The sequence below is a fragment of the Lissotriton helveticus genome, chromosome 5_1 (genome assembly GCF_964261635.1).
Source record: "Lissotriton helveticus chromosome 5_1, aLisHel1.1, whole genome shotgun sequence".
Taxonomy (NCBI): domain Eukaryota; kingdom Metazoa; phylum Chordata; class Amphibia; order Caudata; family Salamandridae; genus Lissotriton; species Lissotriton helveticus.
The window spans coordinates 352,342,668-352,359,932 of NC_136065.1; the positions used below are offsets into that span (position 1 = coordinate 352,342,668).

At 41.6% G+C, this 17,265-nt stretch overlaps 1 protein-coding gene across 2 annotated transcripts in view; it reads right to left on the minus strand.

The window, feature by feature from the left end:
- Positions 1-17,265, minus strand: part of MMEL1 (membrane metalloendopeptidase like 1) — a 963,690-nt gene that overhangs the window by 183,062 nt on the left and 763,363 nt on the right. For both annotated transcript variants that reach the window (XM_078640928.1, XM_078640929.1), the window contains exons 9-11: positions 7,410-7,544; positions 6,706-6,795; positions 667-803 (exon numbers count right to left, since the gene is read on the minus strand). In XM_078640928.1, the coding sequence (XP_078497054.1) occupies positions 667-803; positions 6,706-6,795; positions 7,410-7,544 (362 nt within the window). The remainder of the gene's footprint in view (positions 1-666; positions 804-6,705; positions 6,796-7,409; positions 7,545-17,265) is intronic.

Below are 17,265 nucleotides of genomic sequence, written 5' to 3' on the forward strand. Positions count from 1 at the left end.
GCTACAATTAACACCTAACAGTATACATAAAACATTTTTTTTATTTATTTGAAATATCCCATTACCGAATACAGACAATATAAACCAGACCCTGTCTCAGTTCCATGCATCACGTGTTTCTCTGGTACCAGTAAACGTATAAAATCTCTGAACTAATGACCCTCGGTGAAAACTGAGGGGCATATTATCAAGGACAGGCGATACATTATCGCCGCTTTTATTGGCAGGAAACTGCCGATAAAACGGCGATAATGGGCTTGATAATATGCTCTATGATTTCCAATCGAAGCCCATGTTAGATGTGAACACATCTAACATGGGCTTCGATTGGAATTCATAGAGCATATTATCAAGGCCATTATCGCCGCTTTATCGGCAGTTTCCTGACGATAAAAGAGGCGATAATGTATCGCCTGTCCTTGATAATATGCCCCTGAGTATTTATTTGGATAGCTCAAATATCAAAGCTAACACCATTTCTACACCAGACTCTGTCACAGGAAGAGCAGAAACAATACATCATGGAATAAAGAGAATATCTAACACTGAGGCATCCAGGTCTCATTTTAGTATGCTATGTATTAGATTATAAATTATATGCTAAACGCTCAAGAAGACTTCCAGTCTGATAACTTAGCATTGCAACAAGCTTTGTCGTCAATGTACCTTGCAGAGTAGTTGGCAAGAATAGCTTTGAGTTGCTGCAGGTAGGGTACTCCATAGACAACCACTTCCTCTTCGGCCTGAACCTGGATGTTGACTGAAGACATAACTCCTTGCACAAATAGTGTCCAGTTGAAGTCCTGGAGTGGAAAATGAGATTTGTGTAATGTCATTGCAATCATTATCAGAAGCCTAGCAATGGATCCATTTTTTACTTCAAATCCAAGCTTGCTAAAAGAGCTGGTGCCGACCACTTCTACATTGTCATAGACTTGGAACAATGACAGTGACCATTCATTAATGTACTATTTATCTCAGTACTCAGTTGGTAGAAATTGCTGGTGGTTTCTCTTGTAGATAAGAGAACAGATGAAAAGAAGTGGCAGTCCAAAAAACTGTTTTTCTAAATGATTGCATCCATTTTCAGTGTATTTATTTCAAATGTAAACACAGCCCTACTTTCTGGATATTGGCAGTTACATTTTCTCTAAGTAACATCTATCTAATTAGAACATGGAATGTGGGGCGCTGCATTGAAGACAATGGAGTGATCTGGGCTTCTAATGGCCTTTAGAAGCCTGGATCATCAACATTCCAATGTTTGTTCAAAGCTATTGCTGTGAACAAAGGCCTCACAGAGCCCAAGGGAATTTAAACCCCCTCAGGCTACGTGAGGCCTTTGTTTTACAAAATGGAACATTCTGCTCTCTAGTGGCAAAATGTTCTACTAGCCTTAGAGCCCTCCACAGCAGGCTTTACCAGCCATTAAAAGCCCACTCCATTGTTAAAGGCCCTCGCCTTTGGCTCGGGCCTTTAATGCTGGAGTGAGCCCTTAATGGCCTTTAGATCCCACTACAGCGTGCTCTAAGGTAATAATAGTACAGTCATCTTGACTTTTGAACTGTGTGAAAAGGCTGTTACTCTAGCTAGTGTTATGAGATAAAGCTTTAGAAGACTGTATGCCTCTTTGATTCCCTAACTTTATATCCACCTTCTAGTACATGTATTACACATTCATGATATTAAACACTGCTTCTTAATTTATAAGCATGATTCTTAAAACCTTAAAGGTCTCTCCAAATATTTTTGAGTAACTTAAGCACAAACGATGTCAGTGAAAATGAGCGTATGTCACATGAGGCCATAATATGGTGATTGCATGATTATATTCCTTCTTTAAAATAGGAACTGTGATTAATTCATGTCATGTGGTCGGTGCACTTTGTCTGTGTTTTGGCAAATATTAGCTTGTGGGAGAGTCTTGTGTTTGCTTTCTATGCTTAAACAAGGGTATATTTTACAAACATTTTAAAGCCACCAACATATAGACACTAAAGCTCGGCAAAATGTGCTCTTACCAACTCATAAATGGGACTGACAACTGTGGTATAATTTGCAAAAACTAGAAGACAAAAAAGTAGAATAGTTGAAATCAGAACATCAACAGACATCTATTAAATGGGAATTGCAGACTTGTAATGCGGTCCAAAAAGCTGTGGACCTTTGTTCCAATGTCAGTGAATACCAGAGGGAGTAAATGATTGACAAAATCCTGCACGGGAAGGGCAAGGTGATGAAGTTTGGCTTACGTCACACATCTCCAACCTTTTCTGTGATAAGAGCTGCTTTTATTCAATGAAAATCATCCAAAGTTACTAGCATTCCTGTTGTAAAAGTGACAACATCAAACAAGATAACCACGTTTTATCATTCATATAAAAGTTTCAAATACCTTTTGGAAATTCAACAATTTTTCACAGAACATCAGTTTATAAGTTCTGAAAATACACTTTCACGTCTGAGATACACACCGTTCAGTCTTGGAGAACACATATTAATTAAAGCAAGCAAAAGCTTCTAATTTAGTATTTGATATTTATTAATTTATAAAGCACCCATATCACCCCGAGGGGTATCTCCGCAATGTGGATGAGCTGCAGTAGGCCCGGAGGGAAGACAAGGTTAGAACAGTACAGTTTTGAGGAGTTTCTGAATTGAAGCTGATCAGGGCATTACCAAAGATGGATGGGAAGTTGATTCCAATAGAAAGGAGCAAAGTGAAAGAAAGCTTTCCCACCCAAGCGCATTTTATAAAGCGCGGTACAATAAGTTGAGATTTGACTCCTGCGCGAAGGGACCTCGTGCCAGTTATTGTTTGATTTCCCCTGCAAGATATCTGGGACCTTTGCAATTCAAGGTTTTGTGCACTATACAGCATATCTTAAATGTGATCCATTTGTGCACCGGGAGCCAATTAAGTTGTTGTAAGAGAGGGAGAGATGCAGTTCTGGGGGGAGTGTTCGAAGCAAGGTGGGCCACAGTATTTTAGACTACTTGTAATCTACTCAGCGAGGACTCATTTGCTGAGATTAGAAGGGCAATACAGTAGTCCAGGCGGCTCAGCACTAGTGCTTGAAGGAGTGTTTTCCACGTGGTCAAAGGGAGGAAGGGGAATACTCTCCATAAAAGGCTTAGTGCTTGGAAGCAGGAGCCTACGGTGGTTGCAATGTGCTCCTTCATGGTCAATTTCTGGTCCAAGCGGATGCCAAGGTTCTTGACCACAGTCTTGGGTGCCGGAGCGGTGCCCAAGTCCGCTGGCCATCAGTTTGGGGACAACAGCAATGATGCATCTCCAAACAGCATGATCTCAGTTTTCCCTGCATTAAGCTGGAGGAAATTATTCCTCATACAGTTAGCGATAGTAATCATACCTTCCGAGAAGGTAGACTGGGTATTGGGAGTATGTTTGACAAATAAAAGTAAAAGCTGAGTGTCATCAGCATACGAAATAGGTGTGAAGCCCAATTTCCTAAGTAAACCTGCTAATGGAGCAACATAAATGTTGAATAAAGTGGGACTGAGACAGATCCCTGAGGAACTCCCTTAGTCAGTCCCATGGTCTTCGAATGGAAGGGGCCTAAGTTGATAGTCTGAGTTCAAAGGGAGAGAAAGCTCGACATCCATTGAAAGGCTTGTCCTTGGATTCCAAATTCTTTAAGTCTCCTGAGCAGAATCTGGTGAGAGACCGTATCGAAGGCAGCTGACAGATCAAACAGTACAAGTAGTACTGCTTGCCTGTTGTCCAGGGACTGCCTGATGTGTTCGGTAACATCAATTAAAGCTGACTCAGTGCTGTGCCTAGGCCTAAATCCAGACTGAGATAGATCAAGGCATCCCGAGGATTCGAAATGGTCAGATAAATGTTTGTTGATGCGTTTTTCCAGTATCTAGCTCAGGTGGTGTAGAAGAGAAATTGGACGATAGTTGGATAGGTCCTCCATGGGGCCTTGATGTTCTAGCGGATGAGAATTATTTGTGCCGCCTTCCATTCAGCAGGAAGTTGACCCTCTCTCATCGAGAGATTGTGGATAGAGCAATTTTGGGGGGACAGCTGTTTGGAGAGCAATGTAGAAGTGCTGGCTAGAATAATATGCAGAGGGGAGCCTAATTTGACTGTATTCAGCAGTGACTCCACTTCACCGGCAGTAAGAGGGGTGACATTTTCCCACAACTGCACATTAATCAGGGCTGAAGAGCAGCAGAATGCAAAATCATGCTGAGGACTTTCGGCTGAAGGGATTTTATCATAGATCAGCTCAATTTTCTGTGAGAAATGTATTGCTACTTTATCACAGAGTGCTTGCGATGATCCACCTCATTATTACAGGCCTTCGGGTTTGAGAAAGATTTAAGAATTTGGTACAAGACTTTGGGGTCATTCCCTGCCAGATTGAGCTGTAACGCAAAATGGGCTCTGTGTGCAATTTTTATGTTTTTGTGATATTGAGTCAGAGCGGTCTTATATCTCTCTTTGTCCTGTGCATCGTGGGAACGGTGCCAGCGTCTTTCGAGAATCATACACAGACGTCTTTGCGACCGTAGGTTAGATGAATAACACGCTGTCTGGGGGTGCCTGGCCGAGCTAGGACACTGTTTCAGAAGGGCCAGATGATCAATGGCCTTTTTTTCTATATGGAATTGTAGCGAGCCAGGCATTCCTCAACATTATCTGAGTCAAGGTTCCTAAGTGCTGGAATTGTATCCTGGAAATGATCAGGAGTGATTTTATGCCACTGTCTACGAAGAATCTGAGGTGCCAAAGGGGGGGTATTGTGTACCCTGAGGCTCCTAATTTGAAAACCGATTACAGCGTGATCCGTCCAAGTAAGTGGACAGGGAGATTCACAGAAAATACTGAGGAAGTTGTTAAAAATTAGATCTAACGTGGTTCCTGCTGAGTGTGTGGTACCGTTGTTGATCTTACCAAGTTCTAAAGTGGCTAAATCTGCCAGGAGCATGGAGGCATTCTGGTTTGTGGTGCTCTCACTATGAATGTTAAAGTCTTCCATGAGTACATTTTTTTTAGAGGAGATGACATGAGAGGTAATTAATTCCATAAGTTGGAGCGAGAAATCAGAGAGAGGGCCTGGGGGCCGGTATACAAGGCCACCTTTCCAGCTATGTTGGGGTAGCAGATCAATTCTAAAAACGAAGATTTCAAATTTTTCATTGCAGCATTGTTCAAGTATGGATACTTTGAAGGAATCTTTCTGAATAATGGCTATACCTCCATGCGTCTTGAACTTTCTATCCAGCCTTTTAATGCTGTAGCTCTCCGGGAGTGCCACTTTAATAGCGGGGGTGGAGCTTGGTTTAAGCTAGGTTTCTGTCAGGAATCCAATATCGGGATTCTTGGAGGCAAGGAGATCCCAAATTTCAACTGCGTGCTTAGGCAGGGATCTAACATTGCTTAAGGTGCCGTTCCAACTTTGAACAAAGTTGCTAATTAGATTTCCTGGAGAAGTCTGGGAATAAGTAGTTGCATTGGGGGGGGGTGTCTACCCTTTCCTGAGTCGGATATCATAAGACCTGTGTGCTTAAGTTCCAGCTTCAGGCTTTGAAATTGGCAGGACCTGCACGTGAATCTTTATGAATGATGGCTATACCTCCACACGCCTTGGACTGTATCCAGCCTTTGAATGCGGTAGCCCTCTGGGAGTGCCACTGCAATAGCGGGGTGGAGTTTTGTTTAAGCCAGGTTTCTGTTAGGAATCCAATATCGAGAGGCTTTGAAATTGGCAGGACCTGCAGGTGAAGGGTCCTCCATCACCGGGAGAGCCCTAGACGTTTCATATGGATGGTCGGTGCATTTGACCAAACTGCCTCGTCTAAAATTGAGGAGTTCGAGGCTTGCGTAAGTGAGTTTCTGCCTGATTCCTAAATCGGGTGTAAAACATGCAGGGTTCCTGGCTCCTGGCGACGGCAGGGTGCGGACAGGCACAGACGTGTTTGCCTTTGTTGCGCCTTTGGCGTGTCCGCTGCACGTCGTGTCAGGCATGAAGTTATATAGTGGAGGAGAGCAGCTAGACTGCTGACCTCCAACTCAGGGAAGTGAACAAAGACTATATCCGCTATCTCCCTCCACTCAAATGGGAAAACCTGTGGTGGACCAGGGAGAGGTGCAGAGAATGGCGAAACGCGGCCGAAAAATCAATGGCGTAACGAAGGTTTAAGAGGCCCCTCTGCAATGTACACGTTTAGGCCCCGCTCTGGATTTTATCCAGAGCGGCCAGACATGAGTACTGTGCTGAGGGGTGCCCCCTGCAGATGCAGGGCCCCCTCGCACCACAGGGGATCCAGGAGCCTGTGTTACGCCCCTGAGAACAGTGAATAGAAATACAATTCAATTAGATTGCCAAGGTTGCCAGTAGCTTTTAAAAGCTTTTAAAAAGAAGTACTCTTAGTTAGTGCAAGTTAAAAATAAGGTCACCAGCCTTACTGGAGCTCTGGGTTACACGCAGGAGCACTACTGACAGGTAGCTGGAAAGCACCCAGTAGCTCAAGAGCTACTCAAGGGGAAAGCCTGGGTAGAAGACTAATACATATGGAACTACGTGTTTTAATAGAATCCAAATCAGTAAACCCGGGTGTATTCAGCTCTTTGTAAGTGCCCTTCTAATCAATTCCATTCAATTCAATTCAACTCAAATTAATTTACTAGTTTACTTCCTGAAGGCCTGATGCCACAAAGCCACAACTTACATTTAGTGGAAACTTCTCTTGCAGCTCAGACAGGGTCATTTTGTTGTACAGCAGCGTGACCTCATGCCTTTCTTCTGGGGGAGCAGTCGCCTGGGGAAGTTAAAAACATTACAGTTTAGATATGACATTGACACATGACCATGACAGTGTGCAGGGGTGTCTGCTATTCTATCAAATATGTTGGCCCTAAACACTGAAAAATAAATTATTCAACTTTCCTACTCGTGGTGCTAGTCATAAGCAGGCATAATTAAAGAGAATTTGAAATACTGCCTCCTGATTGTAACAAGTGGAATAGCCACGGAGTCACATTATTTGTGACAAATAGGGAGTAACATGTGAAACAGTGTGCCTCTTACAAAGTTTTTGGCAGTGTGAAAAATGTGAAACAATAAACCTTCGATAATAGTTGAGTCGCCATCATTAGATATTACATATATATTTTTACTTTTATAGGTATTCTTGCAACTCTATTGCCTGCCCTCTAAACCTGTGCAAATCGTGCTCTAAGGATTTCCCAGAAGGCCCCAGAATTTCATGAAAATATAATCTATGGGAGAGGAACCTTGAATACAACATCAAATGTAGACGATTTGTTTAAGGAAGTAAAAAACAAAATGATCTAACATTTGCTGTCTGCTGCTCCCTGCATTTACATGCACCCAGGTCTCCTCCAGAAACAACAGATTTAATGGAAAACTAACATTAGCAATGAATGTTTCCAGCTCCATGATCCGTGTCATTTCCTCTTGGACGAAATTGTCATCTTTGGTCAAATTCAGGTCCTCTCGAAGCATCTTGGCGATAGTGATCATGAACTGCAGATAGGCTTCTCTAACCTTCCAAAAGAGACAAAGCCCTCACATGTTACCATTCAGAAATGGGTCAAGGCACAAAGGAGGCAAGTGATGTGTAAACAGAAATCATTGCATAATGAAAAATACCAGTGTATTATTACCACTGTGGCCTGAAAGAGTAACAGCAAAAACGAAATTATATAAACACAATTTTGAGATTACAATTAGATGGTAAAATTCTAATAAATTGCACAGATTAAGATGGTTGGAGAGAGATTCACTAAATGTTAGTATCGATCTCAGGCATAGGCCTACTGTGGGGCATATTATCAAGGGGGTTTATCTCCACTTTTTTGGCTTTAAAAGCCAAGAAAGCGGAGATAAAATTATCTCCCTATTACCTAGCTGTCGGTAACACCAGTTAGCGACAGCTAGTAGGAGATAGCGACCATCTTGGGCCCCACTTTGCATGTCAGTGATATTTATCACTAATGATATGCAAAGTGGGAGTGCCAAGATGTTAGCGACTGGAAACAGTCGCTAACATCGCTATCTCCTATTACCACCTTTTGGAGATATTTGCGCTAAGCGCGAATATCTCCAAAAGCTAACACCTGCCCTGAGCAGTTCTTAGCCATGTTATCCAATGGGAGGTGGATAACATGGCTAAGAGCATTAGCTCGGTAATGCATGAATATCGCTGACTTCTCAGCGATATTCATGCATTGCGGCCGTTTTTTATCGCATTTGGTTTATTTGCGATAAAAATCGCTGCAGCTTAGCGGTAAAATTTTGTCTCTAACCAAGCAATAGCGATAATTATCGCTATTGCTTGGTAATATGCCCCTGTATTCTTAGATTTTAACGTTATTTTTGAATTCACAAAAGTCTAACTTAGTATGCACTGACATTTAAGAAAAGCATAGATTTTTAGGTCTATGTCTGTGTACTCTAATCTGGACAATTTGCCTGGTTAGGAATAGGAAAAATGCACAATGCCAGAGATATTTGTTCTCATTTTGGAAATATTTTCGATGAAGAGAAATACCTTCTCTTAGCTCCCATAAAAAGATAGGGTATTTGGGTAACTTATCCAGCCTAAAAGCATGGTTATGTGTACATTTTTGGTACTAAATTACGATTTGGGACTGTTTGAGAATACACACAAAATTCTGTCCTAGTGTGTGTTTCAATGACTGATTTCCCCTATTCTAAGTGAAGATTATACATTGAGATGTCCACCAATCTTGATTAATTGTGATCAAGATTTTTCAATTCCTAACATACATTCAGCCGTTCCTAACCATAAGTAAACATCAATGTTTCGGTGCAGGTTTGATAATTGGCCCAAGTGAGCAAAATTGGCCAAATGATCGTGATATAGAACTGTGATTCATTAATGTAAAAGTGTTTAATTCTAGATGCTCTCCCAAAAAAGTGCATGCTAAAACACACCATGGCCAGTGGCAGCCGGCACGGATCAGGGTGGTGGGAGGGTTGGGGTTGTAAGGGGGGTGTAAGAAAAGTAAAAAAAAAACACTACTTATTGCCACATCTCTCCCACGTCATCTCTCCTCTGCGTCCGGGACGAAGAGTAAGCAGGAAGCACCCAGTCTCTCCTGAGCTAATCACAACATCTGCAATGCAGAGTTGTGATTGGTCTGAGCACCGTGGTTTGATGCTCAGTCAGGTAATGGGGGCTTGGGCATGTTCTCCACCCAGTCTGTAATGCAGTCTGGGTGGAGAACATGCTAAGTGTGCATGACGCTTTAATCTTAAACTCTAAATCAGGCCCAAAGACTGTGCCTGGTCTGGAGAGGAGCAAACCACTTTGGATGAAGCAAAAGTGAAGCTGCCAGTATCTATGCCTCTAATAGATATACATTTACATTGAAATGCTCATGCATCCTTTAACATGTGCTGTTGTATTTTATTGATCATTTGCAATGTAATTCCAAACAAGAATGAATACCACTAACATTTTGCACATTTGCTTGCATTTTAAATGTACTATGGTTGTGTAACTCCTTGCTGTATAATGCACATTTTATTGAACTGTGCTAGTGAAGTATAGCCTCGTTTTCAAATCGACTCAATGAACTGAAGATTTTAGAAAATAAGAGTCATCTCTTGTTAATATTACTTGTATTTCTCTCTCAAGGACTTCTCAAATTCCCTCACACAAACAAGAACATTCTGTCATCTTCTCATTAGTAGCTATTTACAAATTTCTACTTGTCACATGTTCCCACTCGTTTTTTACTTGCATTGAGAGAAAGTGTATCAAATTGATTAATTCCTGTGTAGGTCCTAGGGCTGTCGGCTGCTGCAAGTGGGTGGTTAAGCTAGAGGATTTCCGGATGAGGCTTTACCTATCGTCCCCAGTTACTAGGGATGGGCGGAATTTGCGAATTCGCGTTACGCAATTCTCAGTGAAACTGTAAAAACTCTCTGCGAACACGCAGAAATTCCGCAAACGCATGGGATTGCTTGTTCGCAATGTTTTTTTCCTGTTCGCAATCGCTGTTTGCGTGCTTGGGGGAAAATATCTTGCGAACACGCATTTTGAGAACGTGAACAAGCAAAATATTTTGCGAAGTCGCGGAACGCACAATTTTGGGCAATTTCGCGTTCTCCGCGGAATGCGAAATTGCCCAAATTCCGCAAGCGGAACAGAATTTACCGCCCAGGCCTACCAGTTACCATGTTCTGGATTTCAAACAAAGCTGAGTACTTCGAAGAGTATGCAGTGAAACAAAAGAGGGAGACCTATCCAGCAAGGCTTAATGAACAGCATAAAGAACTGGAAGCTAATCAGGAGCGGATGAGACTAAAACGGGATGAACTGCTGTTGAGACAGCTGGAGACGGAGCAGTGGCATCACGTTTACTCAATATATTTCTCTTTCAGATGAAACCAATGAACGAAATGAGTTTATGGTAGGTTAGATTTGAAGGTTTTATTTCTCCCAATCCTGACACTATTGCTTCTTTACCTCATGTGTAAAATATTCATAGTGGGGCAGGAATGTTAGGAAATCTCCAGCTAGGATGTGAAGTCCTCTTGAGAAGGGACGTTGTGCGCAGACTTTGTGCAAATTCTTACAAAGTGAAAAATTAATGGGTTACTTTGTAATGAACTCTGATTCTCCTTGCTACTGAATCCAGATTCATTCTCAAAAACGTTAACACTTTGTCACAAGTTTTAAACAATTTCCGGGCAGGTTTTGAAGGGGTAGTGGCACCTCACTGTTGAGACAATATCTGCTGTCTCTGGAGATCCTTTGAATGTTTATGTGACCTCAAAACGAAATTATTTATACATGATTAGAAACCGTATGAATGCTAATGTTTCATGATACAATTCATCAGAACAAAATCAACGTTGGCGGCGCAATGTCGTGTAGTTCCTAAAAATAGATAGGATCTGCGCGTTTATAGGTAACATAAACTAAGGGATTGGTGTCTAGACTGATTCTGGACACACTTAAAGGATAAGTTAGCCTTTAGACCAGCTAGCTCACTGTGCCACCATAAGCCCCCTAACCTTACCAAGGGATGAATAGTTTCTGACAACCATCAAACATGACAACCCTTGTTCCTTCAGGGATGGTGGAAACAGTACAGTACTTTTCGCACAGTCAATCGTGCTCACTTAGTCTCAGAGAGATACACAGAATAAACAGTGGGGACATTTTCAATAAGAATTTACTGAATCAGTGTCATTCTAGTATAAAACATATTTGCTGTGACAATTAATAGACAGAAGCAAATGTAAAAGATTACAGGCACCAGCAGAGTAAATAGGAGGTAGAATGCTACCATGGTGCTATAACAGTGAACATATGCAGGCATATAAACATTACAGTAATCAAGCATACTCCTATGATGCGGACCCTACCTAAGTGCACCAAGCATGTATGTGGGTGTAAAGCTAAGAAACCCCTAGGAAAGAGCTAACCCCATTACCTGATGGGAGAGAATGAAGGACGTTAGAAAGAGAAAAGGAGGTCTCCTTAGAAATCCAATGAGGGACAAGGAGGAAAATGCTTGAAACAAATGGGTCCCTGAAATCTGGTCAACAGTTATGGCATAAATTGTAAACAAGAATACTTGCATGCATTTAAAGCTCAAAGAAACCACTAGTGCCACAGTTATCAGTACAGAATCACAAGAATATTATCCAAAATGGCAAAGTATAGTCTTAAAAATACATGATTTATTTAATGCAATACATTGTTCTGTACAAAAGTACCATAAAAACAGATTAAAAGCTTATCATTTTCATAAACAGTTTTTCTGCAGTAATTTATTTTTTACACAAAGCACCACAGTGCATTGGAGCTCACACTTCCAGTTCTGGGGTCATGGAGTCTACTTCATCAATTATAGGGGATCAATATCCTTCTTGTTAAAAACAACCTTATCATTTTCGAATTTGGACAGTGTATATGTCTACACTGGAGCCACCGTTGTCTGTATTTAGTAAAAGGCACGATATCAATTTTGAGGGCTGAAATTACATGCGTGATTGGATAAGGGCATGTCTCATCTTGGCACAGATATCAGGGGTTGTCCTCCTGCAGTGGTATATCAATTTACCATCTGATAACGAGAGTGCGTCCTCCCTGCTCTGAGTGTACAGCCTCCGGCGATAATGGTCGTTGAAGTTGACTCCATGACCCCAGAACTGGAAGTGTGAGCTCCAATGCACTGTGGTGCCTTGTGTAAAAAATAAATTACTGGAGAAAAACTGTCCTGAAGAAAGTGTAAAATCCAAAAACCGAAACGCTGCGTCGACAACCTGTTTTTCCTTTTTTTATGTGTTTATGAAAATGATACGTTTTTAATCTGTTTTTATGGTACTTTTGTACAGAACAATGTATTGCATTAAATAAATCATGTATTTTTAAGACTATAATTTGCCTTTTTGGATAATATTCTTGTGATTATGTACTGATAACTGTGGCACTAGTGGTTTCTTTGAGCTTTAAACACTTTGTCACACGTTTTAAACAATTTCCGGGCAGTTTTTGAAGGGGTAGTGGCACCTCACTGTTGAGACAATATCTGCTGTCTCTGGAGATCCTTTGAATGTTTATGTGACCTCAAAATGAAATTATTTATACATGATTAGAAACTGTATGAATGCTAATGTTTCATGATACAATTAATCAGAACCAAACCAACGTTGGCGGCGCAATGTCGTGTAGTTCCCAAAAATAGATAGGATCTGCGCGTTTATAGGTAACATAAACTAAGGGATTGGTGTCTAGACTGATTCTGGACACCCTTAAAGGATAAGTTAGCCTTTAGACCTGCTAGCTCACTGTGCCACAATACGCCCCCTAACCTTACCAAGGGGTGAATAGTTTCTGACAACCATCAAACATGACAACCGTTGTTCCTTCAGGGATGGTGGAAACAGTACAGTACTTTTCGCACTGTCAATCGTGCTCACTTAGGCTCAGAGAGATACACAGAATAAACAGTGGGGACATTTTCAATAAGCATTTACTGAATCAGTGTCATTCTAGTATAAAACATATTTGCTGTGACAATTATTAGACAGAAGCAAATGTAAAAGATTACAGGCACCAGCAGAGTAAATGGAAGGTAGAATGCTACCATGGTGCTAAAACAGTGAATATATGCAGGCATATAAACATGACAGTAATCAAGCATACTCCTATGATGCGGACCCTACCTAAGTGCACCAAGCATGTATGGGCGTAAAGCTAAGAAACCCCTACGAAAGAGCTAACCCCATTACCTGATGGGAGAGAACGAAGGACGTTAGAAAAAGAAAAGGAGGTCTCCTTAGAAATCCAATGAGGGACAAGGAGGAAAATGCTTGAAACAAATGGGTCCCTGAAATCTGGCCAACAGTTATGGCGTAAATAGTAAACAAGAATACTTGCATCCGTTTAAAGCTCAAAGAAACCACTAGTGTCACAGTTATCAGTACAGAATCACAAGAATATTATCCAAAGGCAAAGTATAGTCTTAAAAATACATGATTTATTTAATGCAATACATTGTTCTGATACAAAAGTACCATAAGAACAGATTAAAAACTTATCATTTTCATAAACACATAAAAAAAGGAAAAACAAGTTGTTGACGCAGCGTTTCAGTTTTTGGATTTTACACCTTCTTCAGGACAATTTTTCTGCAGTAATTTTTGTTTTACACAAGGCACCACAGTGCATTGGAGCTCACACTTCCAGTTCTGGGTTCATGGAGTCTACTTCATCAATTATAGGAGATTAATATCCTTCTTGTTAAAAACAACCTTATCATTTTCGAATTTGGACAGTGTATATGTGTACACTGGAGCCACCGTTGTCTGTATTTAGTAAAAGGCACGATATCAATTTTGAGGGCTGAAATTACATGCGTGATTGGATAAGGGCATGTCTCATCTTGGCACAGATATCAGGGGTTGTCCTCCTGCAGTGGTATTTCAATTTACCATCTGATAACGAGAGAGCGGCCTCCCTGCTCCGAGTGTACAGCCTCCGGCGATAATGGTCGTTGAAGTAGACTCCATGACCCCAGAATTGGAAGTGTGAGCTCCAATGCACGGTGGTGCCTTGTGTAAAAAATAAATTACTGGAGAAAAACTGTCCTGAAGGTGTAAAATCCAAAACCCGAAACGCTGCGTCGACAACCTGTTTTTCCTTTTTTTATGTGTTTATGAAAATGATACGTTTTTAATCTGTTTTTATGGTACTTTTGTACGGAACAATGTATTGCATTAAATAAATCATGTATTTTTAAGACTATACTTTGCCTTTTTGGATAATATTCTTGTGATTCTGTACTGATAACTGTGGCACTAGGGGTTTCTTTGAGGTTTAAACGGATGCAAGTATTCTTGTTGACTTTTTATGCCATAACTGTTGGCCAGATTTCAGAGAATGAAGGACCCCATCTTGTATCGAGTTGAACACCCAGGAAGGGATGTCAGACCATTGCGTGTTGAAGCTTCAGCAGGCCGGGACATCAGTGTCTTGTGTCAACGTGGAAGCATCTCCTCTGCTAATCTAAGGAAGGTAGGGTTCTTTTATATCACAAAGGTAGCCACAATCGATATGTTGTGAGTACGATTATGTAAAAGAGTCTACATTAATACTTTCAATTATGCAAAGTAGTTCTGTCGCCCTTGGATGAAGATGACTATGACTTTTATACTGAGTATGCTAATCCTGTTATGTACATCATGTGCAGGAGACTTTTCTAAGAATCCTCATGCATAATAAATGAGTCTAGTTTCAAGGAAAACAATCGACATTTATTCAGCACATAACTTGATAAAAGGTCAGTGCTAGAACTGTTATGCATCGCAAGCTAGGACAAATGTAGTTGCAAGGTCATTTTGCTACTTAGGCCTAGGTTGGGGTACATAACAGTGAAGCTCTGGAACCGTGGAAATAGCATTGGCTTGCATCATTTTTATTGCTCTCTGGCTATTTTGCTTTAACCCGTTAAGTGCTGCCGTCGGACGTTCGGAGCACTACCTGGCTGGTGCTGCGCACGTTCAACGGCCGACGCAGCCCCGCCCGTTCTTTAAAACGGCCGCACTGCCGCAAAAAAACAGCCGCGGTTAATGGGTTAAACATGTTGGACATTTGTGGCTATCTTTTGTTTTGTTTTACAATGGTTTACTGAACAGAGCATGGGGAGCCAACAATCCCTGGGTGGCAAAGCAGTATAACAGAAGGACTGAACTCTAGAACCCACACTTGCACTGGAAGGCACCCCAAGTGACCATTTGACACCCAGCATCATGTGACAGGGGACCCCAGAGTGCACACTCCGGTGACAGTTCTATTCTCCAGACAGACTCCTGAGACTTTACCAGTTAACCTGTGAGTGGGCTCTTCACCTGTGTTTGGCTGGTAGGTTTTTATTGTGCCTCAACCTCACCAGAAATTATGACCACTTCTGTGCAACAGAGGCACTTACAACCTCACCCCTAGTGACTTGCATGAGTAAGCACTGGAATGGTCACCTCCCTATCCTGAAAGTCAAGTGCTCAAGGGGTGTACTTTGTGCTCAGTTATCAGTAGCTATAGTAGGGCAGGCCATGGGACATCATTGCTAAAATGATTCATCCCTCATGGTCAAGGGAAGAAAGATCTGTGCCCCGTGGCCTCAAATGGATTCTGCCACCCCTGGCTTTTGCCGAACATTAGCTGGAACTTCCAAGTGCCCTCCAGTGGTTGAGTTGTAGTCCACACCCATTTAGGAGGGCTCTGTCCTTTCACCAAATCAGGCATATAAGAGGCAGATGTACAGAAACAGCTACAATGGTGGATGCTAAGCAAAGGGGTGAAGCTTGGAGTTGTTTCAACCTGAACATCTGAGGCAGAAGCATCTTCAGCTGCATGCAAATGTAAAGGATGTAAATCCCAAGAGATGCACAAAAGGCAGATGAAGAAGGTTCAACACAGCATGTTCACCTATAAACTGACAGCTATTGCTGTCATCACTAACGTTATGAAGGGATTGTGCTTGCCTTTGAAACAACTGGTCCATATTCCCATTTGCCCTCAATGGTTGGGTAAAAACATGCTGCACTGGCATGGAATCATGCATTATAACCAGTAGGGCAACAATTTTAATTTGGACCACAACCTGCCATGATCTATATTATGGACTCATTGCAACACCATCTATATTTTCATTATGGCACATAGGGCCACATGTATGTAGCTATTTTGAGTTCGCAAACCTTCCGGTTCACAGTATCAGCCCGTTTGTGAATGCAAAAAATGGCTTTTCCCATGTATCAATCCCTATTTTTGAATCGCAAAATGGGTTTGCGATTTGGTATTCGGATGGGGCACTTTTCCTGTGGGGTCACAAGTTAAGATCTACCTCAGATCTACCTCATTCATATTAATGAGGTAGATCGATTTGCGACCCCCTAGAAATTGCTAAATAAAACTCTATGTTTCATACATTTGGAATAGCAATTACCTCATTGCGTTTCACAGAAAATCTAATTAGGTAATCGCTATTCGGTATGTTCATATATCTGTCCCATAGTGACCTATCCAATGCTGCCTATACTTGCTTCATCCCATTCTCTGATGCCTCCTGTCCTTCATATAGCTTAAAATATCAGTCTGTGTCTTCACTCTTCACCCTGTTAATCGCCGACATCAGTCTCAATGCTTGACAGACTCAGCCTTCTGATGGACCCTTGTGAGCACCAGAATGCTATAATTTGTGTCTTTCTCTCCCCACAGCTGCCTATATATATTTGTTTAATGATTGGAACTCAGCTGTCTATAGATGCATCGGTGGAATATGCATCTACATCATGTATTGGCGGATCGAGCTCCTATTTGGCAAGTAGAATTACTGCACCATAATCAAACCCCCAATCCAGTGGGCATCTGATATCAACATTATGTCCTCTTACTTATTTACATACTTATTTACAGGGCCAATCGCTGTAGCAAATGCCCCAGTAGAATTTCAATTCTCAGGAATAGTTTGCCTTGTTCTTTCTTCATCTGATAGGGTGTTTGTAAAAGCATCCTGGAACCTTCGCCTGTGTTAGACGTTGTGCAATGTGGAGGAAAGATGGGAGCCACTTTGGTGCACATGGCCCTCAACAATGGGTAAGGATGATCAGAAATGGGGTCTGTTAAAGTCTGGTAATTAGTTACGGATGCATATCGCTGAAGGGACAGATGAAAAGCTGTGGACGTTGATGGGCATTCAGTTCATACTTTCACCCGGATAAT